The sequence below is a fragment of the Bos javanicus genome, chromosome 8 (genome assembly GCF_032452875.1).
Source record: "Bos javanicus breed banteng chromosome 8, ARS-OSU_banteng_1.0, whole genome shotgun sequence".
NCBI lineage: Eukaryota > Metazoa > Chordata > Mammalia > Artiodactyla > Bovidae > Bos > Bos javanicus.
The window spans coordinates 104,045,294-104,063,684 of record NC_083875.1 but is presented as its reverse complement, the minus strand read 5'-3'; the positions used below and the strand labels follow the sequence as shown (position 1 = coordinate 104,063,684).

The window sequence follows — 18,391 nt, the reverse complement described above, 5'->3', positions numbered from 1 at the left end:
TCCTGGCATGCAGAAGCTGCTCGAATGTGTGCCTGACTGAATTTAGAGAGTGGTAAAGGTAGGCGTGTGTGTGTGTGTGTGTTTGTGCATGCATGTGCACATGAGCATGCCCCTCCAGATCAAGTTTTCATGGGGCTACATCTGACCCTATCTAAGATGCTTCTTCCCACATCCTTAGGGTCCCCCTGGAAAATTTCAATCCAGCCCCACTTGGGCATGCTATAAGGTAGAGAGCTGTCTCATCTCCTGGGGCAGGAGATCTCAGCTGGGCGAGTAGTGGGCAGCGGAGGCTCCTGAAGGCACTTGAGCCACCACCTCTGACCTTGGAGGATGCAGCTGGGGGCTTGGCAAGACAGAGGACAATCCCTCAGGTGACAAGGTGGGATGCTGTCTAGCCGGACACCTGGCTGACTTCACAAGGCAGGGTTTGGGGAGTTGATGCTGTGCTCTCCAGATCCAGGGTCTGGAGACAGCCTGGAGACTTAGCTGGGCTCACCCCCAGGTGGGCTATGTGACTACAGGCAGACCCTCACTTGACCCACTGTCCTCTCAGGCTGGGGGAGTGCTCTCTGAGAACCCTTTAGCTTGGCCCATCCCTTAGACGAAGCCTGGAAGGGAGGAGCAGGAATGCCCCCGGGACCCTGCCACCAGCCCCATCACCTCAGGAAGAGAAGACAGTGTGACAGCACTCTCCAGGCATCAATCCTGGCTGAGATGCCCAACATGTTCACACGCGGAAGCCACCAGACAGGTTCAAACCCATGCGTCTGCAGTCAGGGCCATGCTGGGCTGGCTCAGGGACTCCTCTCAGATCCAGGTGCCAGGCCAGCTTCCCCCATGAGGCTTTAGAACCAAAGCAACCAGATGGCAACCCTCCACCACCCGCAGGCCTCTCTGAGCCTCGGTTTTCTCTGCTGTACAATCAGGGTCCTGAGAGTTTGAGCCAAGATGCTGGATGGAGGGCGAATCCCTGCCGGCAAGTGGAGGCAGCAGCGATGTGGGGGCACCTCTCTGAGGCTTAATTAAGCCAAGACTAGACCATCAGAATCAATGGTCAAAAACCCAAAGAGAGGCACTTATGCGGAGAAAATGCAGCCCAAGGAGAGCCAGTGGCTGATGATGGTGTGGTGACAGCAATAAGAGAAGCAGCTTATACAGAGGACCTATTATTGGCCCCATTTTCGAGATGAGGAAACTGAGGTCCAAGGCTATTAGGGAACTTGTCTGAAGTCACACAGCTATGGAAAAGCAGAACTGGGATCTGAACTCAAGCAGTCTGACTCCAGAGCCCATTCTCTTGGCTGCGAATCAACAGTGAGTACACAGAATGGGCTAGAGCAAGCCTGTAGCCTCTCAAAGGCGCCCGAGAGCCCTGGGCTAACACGTAAGAGGGAATGGCATTGCCAAGGCTCAGGACTGGTTCTGGTTCTCTGCTGTGCTCAGCGGCCTCAATACCCAGCCCTGTATCCACCTTTTCTTGCTTTCTTCAGAGCCAAGGAGATGACCTAGAAATCTAGGGTAATTAAGAACACAATAATCCAAAAAAGGGCTTCCCTGGTGGCTCAGACAGTAAAGAATCTGCCTGCAGTGTGGGAGACCTGGGTTGGATCCTTGGGTTGGGAAGATCCCCTGGAGGAGGGCATGGCAACCCAGTCCAGTATTCTTGCCTGGAGAATCCCATGGACAGAGGAGCCTAGCCTACAGACCATGGGGTCACAAAGAGTCAAACACGACTGAGTGACTAAGCAGAGCACAATCAGAAAAAAGATAGGGCTTTAAAAGAGCTGGAACTGGCATCCAGATCTGCGACTGGAATAATCATAGATGGTCTAAGATGGAAAGACCCTAGCTGTTCTTGGCATTCAGCACCTCATTCATCAGTGGGGAAACAGAGGCCCAGAACCTGCCCAAGGCCCACTCACCTCGCTAGCTTGCCGCACCCCTCCACCACTGAGCAACACATCCCAGTTCTGACACTTGCCCAGGGCCCTGATGCTTGATCCAAGGGGTCCCAGAGAAGTGGCGGTGGAGCAGAATGTGCACCACCACCTCCACCCTGCTTGCTTCTCCCCCTCTGGCCGCGCCCACCCGTGCATAGCGCACACTAACAGCCCGGCCGATGGCGGGACCTTCCTCCGCAGGCCTGAGCTCCCGGCTACAGCAAGCTGGCCCGAGGCCCAAGGAATGAGCTTGGCGCCCTGCCGGGCCCCAGCCACGTGGTCTCCCCACTTCCCCAGGTCAGGCCCCCCTGGGGAACTGAATGCTTCGTACTTTGGGCAGAACAAGGCCCAGGATCCAGGGCGAGACTCCACATTCTCTCTTGGCTACGGCAGTTCAGAGGAACAGATGCCCCAACAGGGACAGTTCTCATAACCACATCTGTGGCAGAATGCCAGAGGCTGAGGAGGTCTCCGAGGGCCATCTTCTCCGCCCCCTCCCTCCAGCCAGTGTCTACACCGACGGCCTGCTCCAGAAGCTGAGACGTCGGGGAGGGGATGCCTGCAGTCTCCAGGATCAGAAGTCCTGCTATGTCTTGAAGACTCAGCTCTCTGGCCTGCGAGATGGTCAGTCCTGCCCCACCCACCTGACAACTCACGTGCCCAGCTTCCCCTGCGCTAAGGAAGAAGTGAGATATTTGCAATCCAGTCTCTGGTAACATTAGGCCTTGCTGCTGCTGCTAAGTCGCTTCAGTCGTGTCGGACTCTGTGCGACCCCACAGACAGCAGCCCACCAGGCTTCCCCATCCCTGGGATTCTCCAGGCAACATTAGGCCTTAGCCTCCAGTAAATTCTAAAATGCCATCACACGCTGGTTAAGTGCTAACAGTGGAATTCATGATAACCTCAAGGAAAAGCCTGCAGAAGAAACTTGGAGCCCTCTTTACAGGGTTTACATTCGCTAAAGTCAAGGAGCTCCTGCACAGGTTTGACAACAGCCTGTATTCTCTTCCAGAAGGTGCGTGCCCTCCGAGTGCTCCAACAGGGAAAGATTCCTTAAGATCCCAGCACCCTTTTCTCAGGATGCTGAGCACGTCTTCACCCTACCTTCTGATATCTACCCAGGAATCCACCCACAAGGAGTCGCCGCGGGGAGGAAGATGGAGGGAGGCAGGGAGAGTTCTCAGCAGGATCCCGGGGTTGCCAACAGCCCTGGGGACAGTTCCAGTTCCAGTTTTGGACCCTAGGGATCACATCCCCAGCTCACAGCAACACCACTGCTTAGGACCTTCACCTGTTTTGTCCTCAGTTTCTCCACTTGGAAACCACTTTGCTCCCTACTGCACTCAGGCTGAAAAAGAGCTTGAAGCCAAAACTGAACTCTGTGAGAAGCCCTGTCCTGCCCCAGACAGGCATGTGGCCTTGGCCGAGTCCCAACTGTCCCTAAGCCACACACGGAGGGAACCGGAGCCAAGGCTGGACCTTTCCAGCTCTCAGCTTTAGGGTCTGCCCGCCTGACTCGCTACACAAGACCAGCCCTGGCAGGTCTGGCCAGAAGCCACGAGAGAAGCTGTGAGCAGGGGCTGGTCTTGCCAGGCATTCCAGCGGGCTTGACAGTGAAGCCAGAGTGCAAGACAAGAGGATTCACTGTGGCATCATCCTAGGCCCCACGAGAGACTGCAGGGCATGGCTCTGTCTCCAGTTGTGTCACTGCGTCGTGCCCCTAACAGCCCAGGAGAAGCCTCTTCAACTCCAGCCAAGCTGGTAACATCTTATATCTGGACCCCTCCTCGGGAAACCACAACACAGGCGATGTGAGATGAGAGATGTGGAGTAAGCTTTCCTTTGGAGGCTGAAGATGGGAGCACAGAGAGGAGAGGGGTGACAGGGAAAGCACCCTGCCTGAGCACGCAAGGGTCCTGGGTTCAAGTCCCAGTTCTGCCACCAATGTGCTGTGTGACCTTGGGCGAGTTTACTGGCCGCTCTGAGCTACGTCTACTTATGCGTCTGACCAAGAGGTGGGGCCAGGTCATCACTAGGGTTCCTGCAGCTCTGATGTGCTCTGACCTCTGCTGTATTTCACAGCTCCCATCCGCAGAAGACTCCCACACAGCCTCCTGATGCTGAGCAGGCCGTATGCATGGGCCTGAGGTTTTGCTTGCTGGAGAGAAACGGACCACAGCAAAATCATTGCCAGCCCTGCCAGAAATGAGGCCAGCTGCGATCTGGCATGAAGGGATTCAGCTCATTCTCCTGACATTTCCTCTTGGTAATAAGTGCCTAGAAATCGTCTGGCCCAAAGCTTTTGACCAGAAGAAAACCCATTCACAGAAGGAGCCCCCAACTCCCATCAAACGGATCAGGGGCTTAGGAGCACGTAACAGGGGGATGGCCCTAAAGACCAGGCGAGGAGTGTGTGGGCCAAGGGCGCAGCAGACTGGGAGGCCAGACAAAGGCACACACAAAGCCCAAGGGACTCAGGGATATAAAGTCTATTCCATACATATTAAATCATTCTGAGGCAGACCCTGCCCATGCGCTGGCCAAGATGATTGGACCAGGGTCAAGCAGACTTTCACGGCCCTCTGGGGTATTGTGTGGCCATAGGACTCCTTGGCGGAATGGGGGTGGTTCCTCGCACCCACGCCTGACACCCCAGTGCCAGGGAACACCCATTATGGAGGGCAGGGTGGAATCTTAGGGAGTTAAAGGCACAAAGATGTGGAGTGAAGAGACAGAAATGAGTTGTCTGTTACAGGGGTTGAAGTGTGGCAAGGCCTCAGAGGGTCTCTGGGTGCGTGGCTTTGAAACCTCGGTTTCCTTGCCTGGAAAATAGATAATCAATCTTACCTCAGTGAATCAGTATGAGACCCACATGTAGTGGTTCAAATGCCACGCGGGTAGCAGGGCCTCCGGGAGTGTGTGCTCAGGGACAACTACGGGGCACGTAGTCGTGTCTGACTCTTTGCGACCCCATAGACTGTAGCCCACCAGGCTCCTCTGTCCATGGAATTTTCCAGGCAAGAATACTGGAATGAGTGGCCATTTCCAACTCCAGGGGCTCTCCTGACCCAGGGATTGAACCCGTGTCTCCTGCGTCTCCTGCCTTGGCAGGTGATTTCCAGGGCTGCACTGAGACATTCTACCTGAGCCAAGGGCTCCCACTCTGTGACTGAAGCTTTGGGAAAACAGACCCAGAGAGGTCAAGCCATTGGCTTAAATTCACACAGCCCAGAGGAATCCTCAGTCACCCACAAAACTACAAATAGAAACAATAACTGCTACCATCTATTGAGTTTTTACTATGTGACAAGCACAATGACCTCATGACCTAGAAGCTATTATTCCCATTTTTCAGATGAGAAAACTGCAGTTCAGACCCAGCAGGACTCCTGCCCCGGGGCCTTTGTACCTGCTCTTCCCTCAACCTGGAAAGCTCTTCCCCACAGCAACCACAAAATTAAAAGATGTTCGATCCATGGAAGAAAGGCTATGACAAAGCTAGACAGCATATTAGAAAGCAGAGACACTACTTTGCTGACAAAGATCCATGTAGTCAAAACTATGGTTTTTCCAGTAGTCATGTATGGATGTGAGAGTTGGACTATAAAGAAACCCGAGTGCCGAAGAATTGATGCTTTTGAACTGTGGTGTTGGGGAAGACTCTTGAGAGTCCCTTGGACAGCAAAGAGATCCCACCAGTCCATCCTCAAGGAAAGCAACCCTGAATATTCACTGGAAGGATTGAGGCTGAAGCTGAAGCTTCAGCACTTGGTTACATGATGTGAAGAGCGAACTCACTGGAAAAGACCCTGATGCTGGGAAGGATTGAGGGCAGGAGGAGAAGGACAACAGAGGATGAGATGGTTGGATGGCATCACCAACTCAATGAACATGAGTTTGAGCAAACTCAGGAGTTGGTGAAGGGCACGGAAGCCTGATATGCTGCAGTCCATGTGGTCGCAAGGAGTTCGACAGGACTGACTGAACAACAACAATTAGCCCTCAGGCACAAAAGAACTATCAGCCGCAGACTGTTCTAGATCTGAGGGTGAGGTGCCCCTTCTGTCAGTTCCATGAGGTCAGGACCTGGATGTCTCTCTTCTCTGAACCCCGCCCCCTGACTTGGCCCCCAGAGGGCCCAGATCCCTATACTACAACAGGTAAGGTGTCATGAACACGCATGTCAACCACAGAATCACAGTCAACCCCCTTTCTGGCCACCCTTGAGTGTTCCTGGCTCCCTTGCAGCTGCCTCTCACCTTCTAACTCCCCCACTATCCCTTCTCCATCAACCACAAACAAAGGGAGGCCCAGACCCAGAGATGAAGATGGGTCCAAGCCCAGGAGTGAACGTGTGGGGCAGCAGCAGAGAACCTTAAGCCACCAGCAGGGGCCGGGGCTGAAAGAAAGATGCTTCAGTTACAATCCTGGGTCTCCTTCGACCTGACAACGGGACCCTGGACGTATCACCCCGACTCTCAGAGCCTCAGTTTCCCCTTGTGAAAAATGAGATCGTTGGAATGAATGACTTTCCCCCAAGCGAAGATTCTAGGAATCCACTTGCGCAGCATTATTGCCAACTCGTGAACTTGAGCCAACACTGAGATCAGAGGCCCTGGACAAGAACCGAGTTAGTATCCTGGTTCCGTTGTGAAACTCTGGGCAAGTTACTTGAACTCTCTGGGCCTTGGCTTTTTCTTCCTGCCCCACAGATTCCAAAAAAAAGGGAGAAATAATTTCCTTCTACAATGGACAATCAGGGTCAGAGCTGGTGAACCAGGGTTCCTGCTGAGCCTGTCTTGTGGTCACGTCTCCGGTGGGCCTGCCCAACACCCCAGGGCCCTCTGGCCTTGTGTGTGTAGCAGTAAAACAGGTGAAACCAGCACAATACAGAGACTGAGTGTTCTCAGACACAGGAGCACAGATATCCAGTCTAGACAAGGCCCCCAGCATGGACACTCACGACCCAGACAACAGAAGCCCCCCGACACAGAACCGCCTTGCAGGACAACTGCTGGACGCACTGAGAAGCACCATCCCAGAAGGGCCCAGAGTCCTCAGAAGCCCCCAGCCCCAGCTGTGCAGCAGCCACTCAAGTGTTCTGGCAGCAGGACCCGAGGCCCAGACAGCCCCCCATTCCTGCCCACACACTCAAAGCAGAGCAGGGCGGAGCAGAGAGAAGCGAAGAATGCCCAGGCCATGGGTGGACGGGCCACATGGCCAGTGGGAGGTCAGGTTCACCCATAGAATCTGCGTAATAGACACGGAAAATCTTTACCGGCCTACCCATCTTGCCCCTCTTGCCAGGAACGCCAGGCAGACCCTGTAGAAGGAAACAGGGAAGAGATCAGGACAGGATTCCAGCAGGAGACTAACAGCATTGCTCCAAACCAGCCTCTCTTCCACCCACAAGAGGAAGTCACGGTAAGCCTGGCATCCAGTCCACAAATACAACAGGCGCCAGTGATGCGCACATCGGATGGACGGTCCTTAAATGCAGGTCCTCAGAGTAGGGGCCTGCAAGGACCTGAGCTGGGGAGGTTCCTGAGGAAAGCACCGAGGACTCTGGTATTGAGTGGATACTCAATAAATGCTCCTGCTGTTTCCCTGCGATTGTCTTTCCCCAGCTTATTGATGAGATTACAGTTGAGTCCCCAAATGTGGGCTCAGGTGGAGAGGGGACGAGCCGGTCCAGAGGCAGGTGGGGCACACCACCTCTGTCCTGGAACTCCAGCAGCCCCGGACACACATACACAAATGAGCGTGGTGTGTTCAGGAAAGCGTCACATAACTCGTGCCTGGTGGGATCTGGTCCATAGGCCATATTGATTGGAAATTTGAAATAAGCCCACTTCTCATTTGCTGAAAGCCCTTCAGGAGCTCCTCATGCTTTCGGAACAGTCCCTCTCCTGACCTTGGTTCCTGGGGGCCACATAGCTGTGCCCGGGGGCCCCCTCCGGCCTGTCTCCCATCCACATTCCTGCCTTGCGCTCAGAGCTTTGTGCTGTTAAAACTCGCCAAGTAAGCTTCTGTCCCTGACTTTGCACGTGCTGTTCTCTGTGTCTGGAAGGCATCTGCCTCGAATTCTCCCTTAGTGGACACCTGTTTAACTCCGCGGCACCTCCTCCAGGAGGGATTCCAGAACTTTTCCAGCCTGGCCCGTGGCAGAGGGAGTGGGTAGGGGAGAGATAAACACAGAAGGCATACTCACTCGCTCTCCATCAGACCCTGGCAGGCCGAAGAGCCCCGGGAGTCCAATGTAGCCCTAGGAAAAGAGCAGAGGGGAGGTCAGAAGGGCTGGCTGGTGGGGTGTGGCTTGCCCGGCTCGGCCCAGCCCGGCCCAGACACCCCTTGTGCACTCTGGCGCCCGGCTCCTCTTCCTTGCTGGCAGCGGTGGCGGCTCCAGTGGTTCCACGATGACATAGGCCTTGAGGCAAGTGTATATGCCCATGGACTGCATGGTGCTGGCTTCCACGATGTAGTCCAAAGGCACATACCCTCACGCCAGGGAAGGGCGCGGGCACTCGCAGGGGAAGGCCCGCCCCATGCCGGGGGCTCCTGGACCTGCTGGAAGGAAGCTCTCCGCCGGGTTAGATGCTGGGGTGGCACCAAGCCCTACCCACCCTCCCAGGGAGGCTGGCAGGCACTTGCGGCTCCTGCAATGCCTCCTTCTAGGCCTCCAAGGCTGTGCACATGGGGCTCACATCACCCTGGACCGCTTGAGGGTGGCCGGCAGTGACAGCCGCTGCCACCCCGGCATGCTGGCATCCTGCCAAGCACGTGTGCCGCTGAGTTCAGCCCTCCCAAGGACCCTGCAGATGGCCTGTCCTCCTCCTCACTGACAAAGAAGACCCAGGCTCTGGAGAGAAAGCAGCACAGCGAGTCAGGGGTGGAGTCCGGATCGTCTGCCCTCTAGCCTCTCTCCACGCCATGCCCTCCACCAGGCATGCCCTTCCCACCCCCACGACTGCAGAACCAATGCTTTCAAGCCCGGCTCGGAGGTTCTCTCCTCTGGCTAGCATACCTGATGCCTCCAACCAGAAGCAACCTCCTCCCCTCTCCCCGGCCCCTTATTTATACCCCCCTGCACGGGTGCTAAGTTGCTTCAGTGTCGTGTCTGACTCTGCGACCCCGTGGACCATAGCCCACCAGGCTCCTCTGTCCAAGGGATTCTCCAGGCAAGAATACTAGAGTGGGTTGTCATTTCCTCCTCCTGGAAATCTTCCAGACCCAGGGATTGAACCTGCATCTCTTGTGACTCCTGCATTGCATGTGGATTCTTAACCACTGAGCCACCAAGGAAGCCCCTATTTGTACCCCACTTAATAGATTTACCACTTTCTCTTCTGTATCTTCATTATCTTTCTCCACGTTTCATGGCCTCATTAGCCCGGGAACGTCTCCAGAGCAGGAACCTAGCCCAGGGTTCCTATCATATCTGTACTCTCTAGATGTTTGTGAAATGACTTCACTGATTGAATGGACGTGAGTTTGAGCAAACTCAGGGAGATGAAGGACGCGGAAGCCTGGCATGCTACAGTCCCTGGGGTCACAGAGTCAGACACGACTGGGCGACGGAACAACATAAGCTAACATTTACTGAGCACAAAGTATGTGCCAGACCCACTTCTCCTTCCTCTGCAAACATTTAAGGCATCTACTGTGCCCTCTCCACACCCTCAGGATATAGGAATTATTAGTCAACTTCCTATAGAGGTGAGATCATTTAGGCCCAGAGAGGCTAAGTGACTTGCCCAAGGTCACATGTAGCAGAATGTGGTATTTGAATTGAGGTCATCTGACTCCCAGGGCCAGGGCCCCTCTAACCACTTTGCTACCCTGCCTCCCATAAACAAGCAACCAGTGCAGACTCACAAGCATTTCTCCGTCCCTAGAAGAGGTCATGAGGCCCCTTTCTTAGCATCATCTTAACAAATGATGTTTACTGATCGTTCCTAGCAGGGCTTATATCCCAGATTTGCAGTGATGGGCTCAGAGAGGTCCAGAGATGTGCCCAAGCTCCCACAGCTGGTTAATGGCAGGGTAGGTCTCCAAACCAGCTGCCCGGACCCCAAGTCTGTGCTCTGCCTACTTCATAAACATAAGGCCGGTGATGGCAGGATTGGGTGGGCAGCCTGAGTGGCCCTGGCTCACCCAGGCTGCTCAGGGCCCTGTGACCCTGAAAAGGTGTGTGCCAGGGTCAGACCAGCAATCCCCTGCACACGTGACCTCTAGATGCCACAGCAAGGCAAATGGCAAGCAGCCCCAGATGTCATTAGCCTGCCTCGCTTCTCCGGTCCTCCTGGTAGATCAGAGACCTGGGGCTGAACCAGGAAGCCCTTCTCCCTCGGTTCAGGAGGCCCCTCTGGGGCCAGCTCGCGGGGACAGTTGGGTAAAGGGAAGGAGGGGGCCCAGCTCCTAGGACAGGAGCCTCCTCAGCCCCCGTCTGTCACTGCCCCGCCCCCATCACCATCATCATCATCGCTGACATCATCAACACGTCCTGGGGAACTTTCCCACCTCCAGCCACTCTCCTAACACCCGCCCGTCAGGTCCAGGGATTCGGGCTGAGACTGCAGCCATAAATAGCGTTGGCTCAGGCTCGAAGGACACGTCATACCTGACCTGACCTGGCCTGACCGAGGACTCTGTGACCCACTTGCTGAGCATTCTTTAAAAGGCAGGCAGCCCAGCCCTCCAAATACCTGGGTCCTCAATCCCAGCCCCACCTTAGGCAAGCTGTGGGAACTGGGGCACCATCATGAGCCCAGTTTCCTTGTATATAGAAGACAGGATTCCACTAGATTGCTTCTCAGTCTTCTAAACTCCGTTTTACCCCCATTCAATTCACCCAGAACTTTCTCCATTGCCCCACAACCCACCTGGGAGCCCACCTCAGCAGGATTTACACTTCCAAATTCCTAGCATCCCCCTAACCGTGCCAGGGGTAGGAATGGACATCCCTCCCACTGGAAAGATGGGCAAAGAGCCTGCTGGCTACTCAGGGTTCGTTTCAGGGGCCTTGAAGGAGGGGCCGAGGAGATGCTCCATTAGCCTTCAGGCCTGGACAACATTCACTCATTGGTCAGGACTGCCTTCCCTAAAGGGTGATACCCCAGCCCTCAGCTAGGTGTAGGAGTGAGGCCTCAGAGGACTCCAGTGACAAACAAAGTGGCCCCAGCTTTGGTTCCCTACTGATTGGACTTGCTGGGGGACACAGCAAGCAAATGTGTGATTATAGCAGCTGGACTGCGGCCGAGCCTCCAGCTGACCTGTGCTGCCCAGCTGCCTGGCCGTGGAGACCAAGCTGGCTCCAGGGTTCCCCACCATGTAGCCATCCTCTGCCTCTCTGCTCTTGGGAGCACTCAGGCGGGAGGACCAAGGCCCCAGCTCCCCCAGAAGACCCTGGGTGGACACTGCAGGCTTTACAGCCCCGATCGCCCATGGGGCCTGCTGGAGGGATAGGAAATGCCCACCCGGACCCCCAGGCAGGCGGCACGTGCCAAGTCGCACTTACCCGGCTACCTTTGGGCCCAGGGTCTCCTACAGGTCCAGGCAGCCCCTGAAACACAAAAGACAGAAGGGCAAGGACATATGGAGACGTTCTAGCTGCTGCCAACAACCCAGGCCAAGTCTGTCTCCGTTGGCTTCAGCTGTCCCTCTGTATGATAGGAGTGGGGTTACACTCCTGATCTTCAAACGGAGCCCCCAGCTACCCCAGGGCCCCAAGCAGGCGGCTGGGAGAGCTTCTGGAGCCACGCTCTCACACCCCAGAACTACTCTTTGTTCTGTTTCCTCCTGAGCATCCTTGCCCTGCTGCCTTCAGAGAAGGCTCCTCAGCACAGCGCCCTGAACAGCCCTTTCCTTCAGGGCCCACCTGGCAGGTATAGCTCCTGGGACCCCAGCCCACCGCCTCCCTCTGCCTGGGGGCACCCGTGGCCAGCTCCACACCACCATGGCCACAGAGCTTCCAGAAGCCATATACTGCACCTGCCTGCCAGGGTAACCTTTGGCCCCTGGGCTACCCTCGGGTCCTGGCTGCCCCTGCAAAGGAATAAGAGAAACATAAGGAAAGGGGAGACCCTGCCCAGCTCCAGGTCTGGAGGGCGGTGGGGGACCGGGGTTTACAATGGACAAAGAGAAGGGCAGGAATGTGAGACGAAAGGGGAGGAAGGGGAGGCCATCGGCCTGCTGGGCGCCCCCGCTAACCCACCCTCTTCCCCCAGCCCACCCTTTTGAGAAACCGGTCCGACCAGCTTGGAGGGACAAAACCCCCTGTCCTTGCAGCCCAGGAATAAAGCACTGAGGGGGCCTGGCTGGGCTCTCCCACGCTGGCAGCGGCTGATGTTTGACTTGGGCCAGGGCAGCCAAAATTCCTGCAAACCCCGTGGTGGCGTGTATAATATCCCCTAACATCGCCCGGAACAGGCCAGCTATTCATGGCGCTAACCGGAGTCCAGCGGCTCATGCCAGCACTGGGCCGGCGTGGACTCCAGCCCTTTCAGGCAGATGTGGCTGGGGGAGAGGTGGGGTCGGGTGGGGGCCCCAGCGGGATGGGAGGCAGAGCCTCCTGGCTCTGGAGCTTACTCGTGGAACCAGGCAGGGTGGGGTGGAGGCCAAGGACAGGCAGGGGGGCTGGAGCAAGGGAGGGCGAGGAGGGCGGGGCTGAGGCTGCAGCCCTCACCTGTTCTCCGGGGTGCCCCGTCGGTCCAGGATAACCCTTCTGTCCCTGCGGAGGGAAAGAAACCACTTGAGCCTAGGACCACACGTCGGGGTCCGGGGATCACTGCAGGCGCTACGGCAGGGACGTGTGCTAGTACGCATCTGAGAACTGCTGTCCGAGTGGAGATAAGTACATCAGGCATCCTGCAGTTTCCTCTCTGTCACCAGTGGTTCTTAGACCAGAAGACAGCGGGGATTGATCCCTCCTGGGGCAGGGCTTGTGAGCTGAATTAGGATACAGCAACTGGGAGAGACTGCTGCTGTTATCACCACCCTTCTTTCCAAACCCAGAGAGAAGGTAAGAACGTCCGAAGCAGGGCTGGAGGGATGTCTCAGTGATGGGCGGACAGATGAGGACCTTAAAGTCTGAGCTGTGCTCACCCACCATACAATGCTGGGATTTTTCTGTCGGAACCTTCTCACTAACCCCCTGTCAGAAAAGATCTCATACATATTGACCAATTGTGTGACCCTCAAATAGCTGCCCCCCTTCTTCCCAGTGATTCCAGCCACTATTCCAGGGGACAAGAGGCCGCTGGACTGACTGAGAAAGAGTCTGGTGACGTTTCAGTACCAACCATGTGTCCTGTCCCCACGGTCTAATTCCCGTGGTCCAAGGCCAGGTCTCCAGGTCAAGAGAATCAAAACGAGTGTGTGCCTGCAGGTGGCACTGGGGACAGCCACTTGGACTGTTTCATGAGTGTAAGGAGCTCTTTGCAGGGAAACCCCAGACTTCAAACTTCCCTAAGCTTTGGGCTGTTAGGAAACAAGACGGAGCAGGGGCTTCCGTTTCAGACAGTGTGGTGGAGATGGGGTAATCTCCATTAGATCCCCCCTTCACCGGAGCCCTGTGCTGGGTCCAGACCATCTCTGACTTACTGTGCAACCCTGGAGGGGTCACTGCCCTTCTTTGGATGTCAAATAAGGGAGTTAGAACTCCGAGGACCCTTCAGTTCTGGTGTTCTGGAACTCAGGAGTTCTAGGGCTCCCCCAGCATGTTATTCACTCAGTCGTGTCTGACTCGTTGCAACCCCATGGACTGTAGCCCACCAGGCTCCTCTGTCCATGCATTTCTCCAGGCAAGAATACTGGAGTGGGTAGCCATTGCCTTCTATAAGGGATCTTCCCAACCCAGGGATCGAACCCAGGTTTCCTGCATTGCAGGTAGAAGCCCTAGGGCTGCCCCAGGCTGGTGATTAACAAGACTCTAGACTACACACACACACACACACATACGATGCCTGTGAACCCCTTCTACCCACTGTTCTTTATATCATCTCCATCCTACAGAGGAGAAAACCGAGTCTTGAAGAATGGAAGTCACTTGTCCAGAATCCCATTACTAAGGAGCAGCGGCTCAAGCTCACCACTGGGTCCTTCTGACACCGGAGGCCACACGGAGAGCCTTGCAGCCTCCCTGGGCATGTACAGTTCATGCACATCCACAAACACCCACAGGCACACACGTTTGGCACCCCCACAGACCCCTAGAAAGCGGCACTCTTTAATTATAAACAGCATCGCTCTGATCCAAGAGGTTTGGGGAGTTTACGAGCATTCCTTCTGCACCTACTCACGCCTTGAGACTGCTCAGCGTTGTGATTGCATCTCAGACCTGGGGCCCATGATCTTGATGCAGCACGGCTGGGTGAGATTCCGCCAGCATGCCATTCTTTCCCAATGGGCAAAGTGATGCAGCGGCCACAGTCAGCAGCCAGCATGCAGAGTGGTTAAGATCTCTTGTTTCAGATTAATCTGGATCCCTATCCTGCTTCCCTACTGGCTGGAGGCCTTGGGGCCCCCTCTCTGAGCCCTGGTTTCATCTTGCAAAATGGGGTTCTCAGGGGTTGGCATTATAGACTGTATGATATAATGTGTGAAGCACTTAGCACCACACTGAATTCAACGGCCCCATAAAGACCAGCTGCTGTTAGTAGCATGATCTTTATATTTCATTCATTCATGCAACAAAACATTTGCTGCACTTTCATGCTCTGGCCCCATGCTAGGCATCGGGTGAACAAGAAGACAAGATCCTTTGCCTTAACGGAATTTACAGTCTAATTAAACAGATACAAAAACAAATAAATATAAAACGTAATGTCTCAAGGATCTGCTCACATGGGGGTAGAGTCTCAGTCTTGCAAGATGAAAAAGTTCTGGAGATCGATTGCACAACAGTGTGAACATACCCAACACTGCTGGACTGCACACACAAACAGGGTTCAGATGGAAAAATGTACGTGATGTGTTTTCTCATCATCACTGAAAACGAAATTCTAAAAAAGCGATAATGTGTGGCATGTGCTATGGAGCTATGGAGAGTGCTATGGAGTGCTATGGAGAAAAGTGAGCAGAGTCAGAGGACAGAGCAGGGCCATGTTGGGCATGGTGGTGACCATGGCAGGCAGGGGGGCTGGACACAGGGCTGGCTCTCTGGGGAAAGGCTTCCCAGGCAGAGGGAACAATAGGGGCAGAAACCTTGAGGGAGAACGCTCTCAAGAAAGAATGAGTGAGGGGTGAGTGGCAGAGTGACCAGGTCGTCAGAAAAGAAGCAGGAAGCCAGAGCATGCCAGGTGGAAAGATGGCAGGAAAGCACAAGAGGGTTTTGAGCAGGGATGTGTCATGGACAGGATGTATGACCATCATCCTTTCTCCACTTGAAGCCTGCCGATGAGAAAAAACAAGCAAAGCCTTTTCCCATGGAGAGCTGAGTGGAGCCTCGAGCTCTAAGCTGTGTGACTCAGCCCAGGGGTTGAGCTCTAAGCCTTCTCTGAGCCTCTCTCTGCCATCCTCTGCTGCCTCAGTGCCATAATGGAGCCAGTGCAATAACGGAGCAAGAATTCCAAGAGAAGCGAGAGAGGGGTCCAGGGAGCCCTGCGCACCACGTGCTCCTTTGGCTTCGTTGCAGCCACAAAGAAGCTAGAAACCAATGCTTTGGCAGACTTGTCAGTGAAATCCCAGGAGGAGATTTCAAGTAAATCTCCTACTCAGGATGCAGTGAAAAGGAAGTGAATGACCATTGGGGACGTGACAGTGACTCACTCTATGCCTGGCCCCGCATTAAGGCCTAGGTGCACCATCTCATCAACACCTGCGATCATCCCTGAGAGGCAGGAATTACCATGCCCACTTGCCAGATGAAGAAACTGATGCCAGGTGAGGAAACTGAAGCTTAGTGAGGTAAAGAGGCCACACAGCAGGCTGCAAAGTCCTATGTCCTAACTGCTGAGACCCGAGCTCACCTGGAAGAGTCACAGGGTCACCAAGGGAAAGACCCTCTTACAGACTCACCTCCCCAGGTCTGAGCTTGTGGGTCACTGTAGCATCATGAACCCACTGTCTGAGTTGGAAGGGACCTAAGCCATCAGTTTCACAGCCTCCTTCATTGGATACAATGAGAAACCGAGGCTCAGACAGGTAAACAGACTCGCCAAAGGCTAGTTGGCAAGTTATGGCCAAGCCCAGACCATTCCCCATGACTCCAGACCCACTGGGCTGGGCTTTGTCCAGAAGGCCACAGTTCGTAGGTCTTTTCCAAACCATGGACCCGGAAGGGCCTTGAACACTGCCACGAACCTGTGTTTCTGTTAGCGGACTGGGAACAGCTGAGATTGAACACAGCCAAGACATGGGGTTGGGGTGGGGGTGGGGGTTCCTATGCTCCCTGGAAAGCACCTTAACGGTGTTTACCAAGCTGGGGCCAGTGAAATAGCTTCAAATGACAGGGCCCCAGGTCTTGGAAGAATCTAAACCATTACCTTCTCCAGGGCCCCAGCAATTACATGGCGGGCGCTGACCGCAAGGTGGACCCACGGGCAGTGATTTCCCCACGGGTGATGGCTGCCTGACCAGGACGAGGGGAGAGCAGAGGCTTCAGGGGAGTTCCAGGGACCACAGAAATCTGCAAGGGGCCTCTGGCTCTCGGCAGGCGGGTCTCCACAGGACCCGTGTTTATAATAGAACTCGGGCTATATTTTGGTTTGGGAGCCAGATTAATCATTGCTTACAATGCACAAGTAAAAACCAGACATCACCTCACTGTTACTGCAGACAGTCTCCCCGTCGGCTGGGATGCTATTTGGGCTTTGGGAAGGGAGGGGAGGGGGGGTCTTGTCCCTTCCTGGGGGTCCTGAGAACCAGCCTAGACCTCTCAGCAGATCCCCCCTCGCACACTGATCTTGAAGGCTCCATATCAGCCTGCACGAGGCCCCAGCTTCTCTTGCAGTAGAATAAAGCTCACCAGACCCACTCAGCATTCCATGAGGCTTCCCGCTAAACTTCTCTACCACCCTGGCAGCTCCCAGGCCACACTGGGCAGCCAGCAGGATGGACAGCCCCTCAACAGAAAGGGTCAGGAGGAAGAAACATCTTTCAAGAGGCGGAGTGAGCCACGACACCATACCCGCCAAGTTCCTGCTCCTCTCTGCACCTCAGTTTCCCTAGCTGGCTTCTCAAAGCACCCTGTTGGCCCCAAAATGATAGGATTCTATGGGATTCTGCAATGTGATGCGTGGCTTGTCTGAAAGCACAGTCCATCCCAGTACAGTCAGGCCTCTGATGCTGAACTCTGCTCAGTGGGTACCTGAAAGAGGTCAGAGCAGGGAGGTAGAGCTTCTGTATGGAGCCTTCATTCATCTGGTTACTCCTTCATTCAAAGGTTTGCTAAGCCCCACCAACGTGGCAGACTCTATCTTAGCACTAAGAACACACAAGTAAACAAAGCAAACTTGCTCCCTACCTTCTAGAACAGGATATGGGCACTAAACACATACGAAGCAGGACAAAGTAGCGCTGACTGCTAGGGGAGTACAGACACCCAAGCAGAGGAGGTGGTGGTGTAAGCTGAGGCTAGAAGGAGGAGCCTCGTTGGAGAGCAGAGGGTCAGCGGAGTTCAGAAACAGAGCCGGAGGGACTTCCCTGGTGGTCTGGTGGCTAAGACTCTGTGCTCCCAAAGCAGGGGGTCCGGATTCAATCCTGGGTTTGGGGAACTAGATCCCACATGCCACAACTAAAGATCCCACATGCCGCAACGATGTGACCAGTAGAGCCATTTAAAATAAATAATTCTTTTAAATAAATAAATGTTCTTAAAAAAAAAAGAAACAGAGTGGGTGTAGGCACCAGAAGATCAGAACAGCTCAGCAACAGGGGGAACCCAAGGAGGTTCTCAGTAGGGGCGCTGTATGGAACGGGGGGTGCTGCTTGGAACTGGGGGTGCTACATGGAACTGGGGGTGCTATGTCCAGATAGAACTGGCAGTTCTGCAGAAAGGCAGGAGATTGCCTTAAGGTTTGTCAATCACACACCCCCAAAAACATCCCCAGATGACCCCCTCTGCCTGCCCACTTTACTACAGACTCTCAGACAGTGGCCAATGCAGAAGGCATAGAGAGGGGTTATGGGCAGGGTGAGGGTGGCAGGAAGGAGCCAAGAGGAAGTTTCAATTTGGGTACCAACTTTATTCCATCAGTGATGTCTGCCTGGAGCAATGTGTTAAGAAAGAGTTTGAGGCTGAATTAGGCTTGGCAAGAAAGAGCAACTCGTTATGTCTGCCATGGGCAGAGGAAGCAGGGAGGTGTGGGGTGAAAGAGCAGATGTCTGTGTCCAGCGTTGTGCTGAGCCCCACATGAGGAACAAAGAAGAGGTCCTTCTCTGTGAACTTGGTCTAGTCTGACAACTATGCCAAGAATATCAGTGAGTTGCCCGCTAGCCAGAAAATGCAGAGT

At 54.7% G+C, this 18,391-nt stretch overlaps 1 protein-coding gene across 3 annotated transcripts in view; it reads right to left on the bottom strand.

Moving 5' to 3' along the window:
* COL27A1 (collagen type XXVII alpha 1 chain) overlaps window positions 1-18,391 on the bottom strand; it is a 152,899-nt gene that overhangs the window by 91,060 nt on the left and 43,448 nt on the right. For all 3 annotated transcript variants that reach the window (XM_061426616.1, XM_061426615.1, XM_061426617.1), the window contains exons 8-12: window positions 12,625-12,669; window positions 11,931-11,984; window positions 11,458-11,502; window positions 8,152-8,205; window positions 7,219-7,263 (exon numbers count right to left, since the gene is read on the bottom strand). In XM_061426616.1, the coding sequence (XP_061282600.1) occupies window positions 7,219-7,263; window positions 8,152-8,205; window positions 11,458-11,502; window positions 11,931-11,984; window positions 12,625-12,669 (243 nt within the window). The remainder of the gene's footprint in view (window positions 1-7,218; window positions 7,264-8,151; window positions 8,206-11,457; window positions 11,503-11,930; window positions 11,985-12,624; window positions 12,670-18,391) is intronic.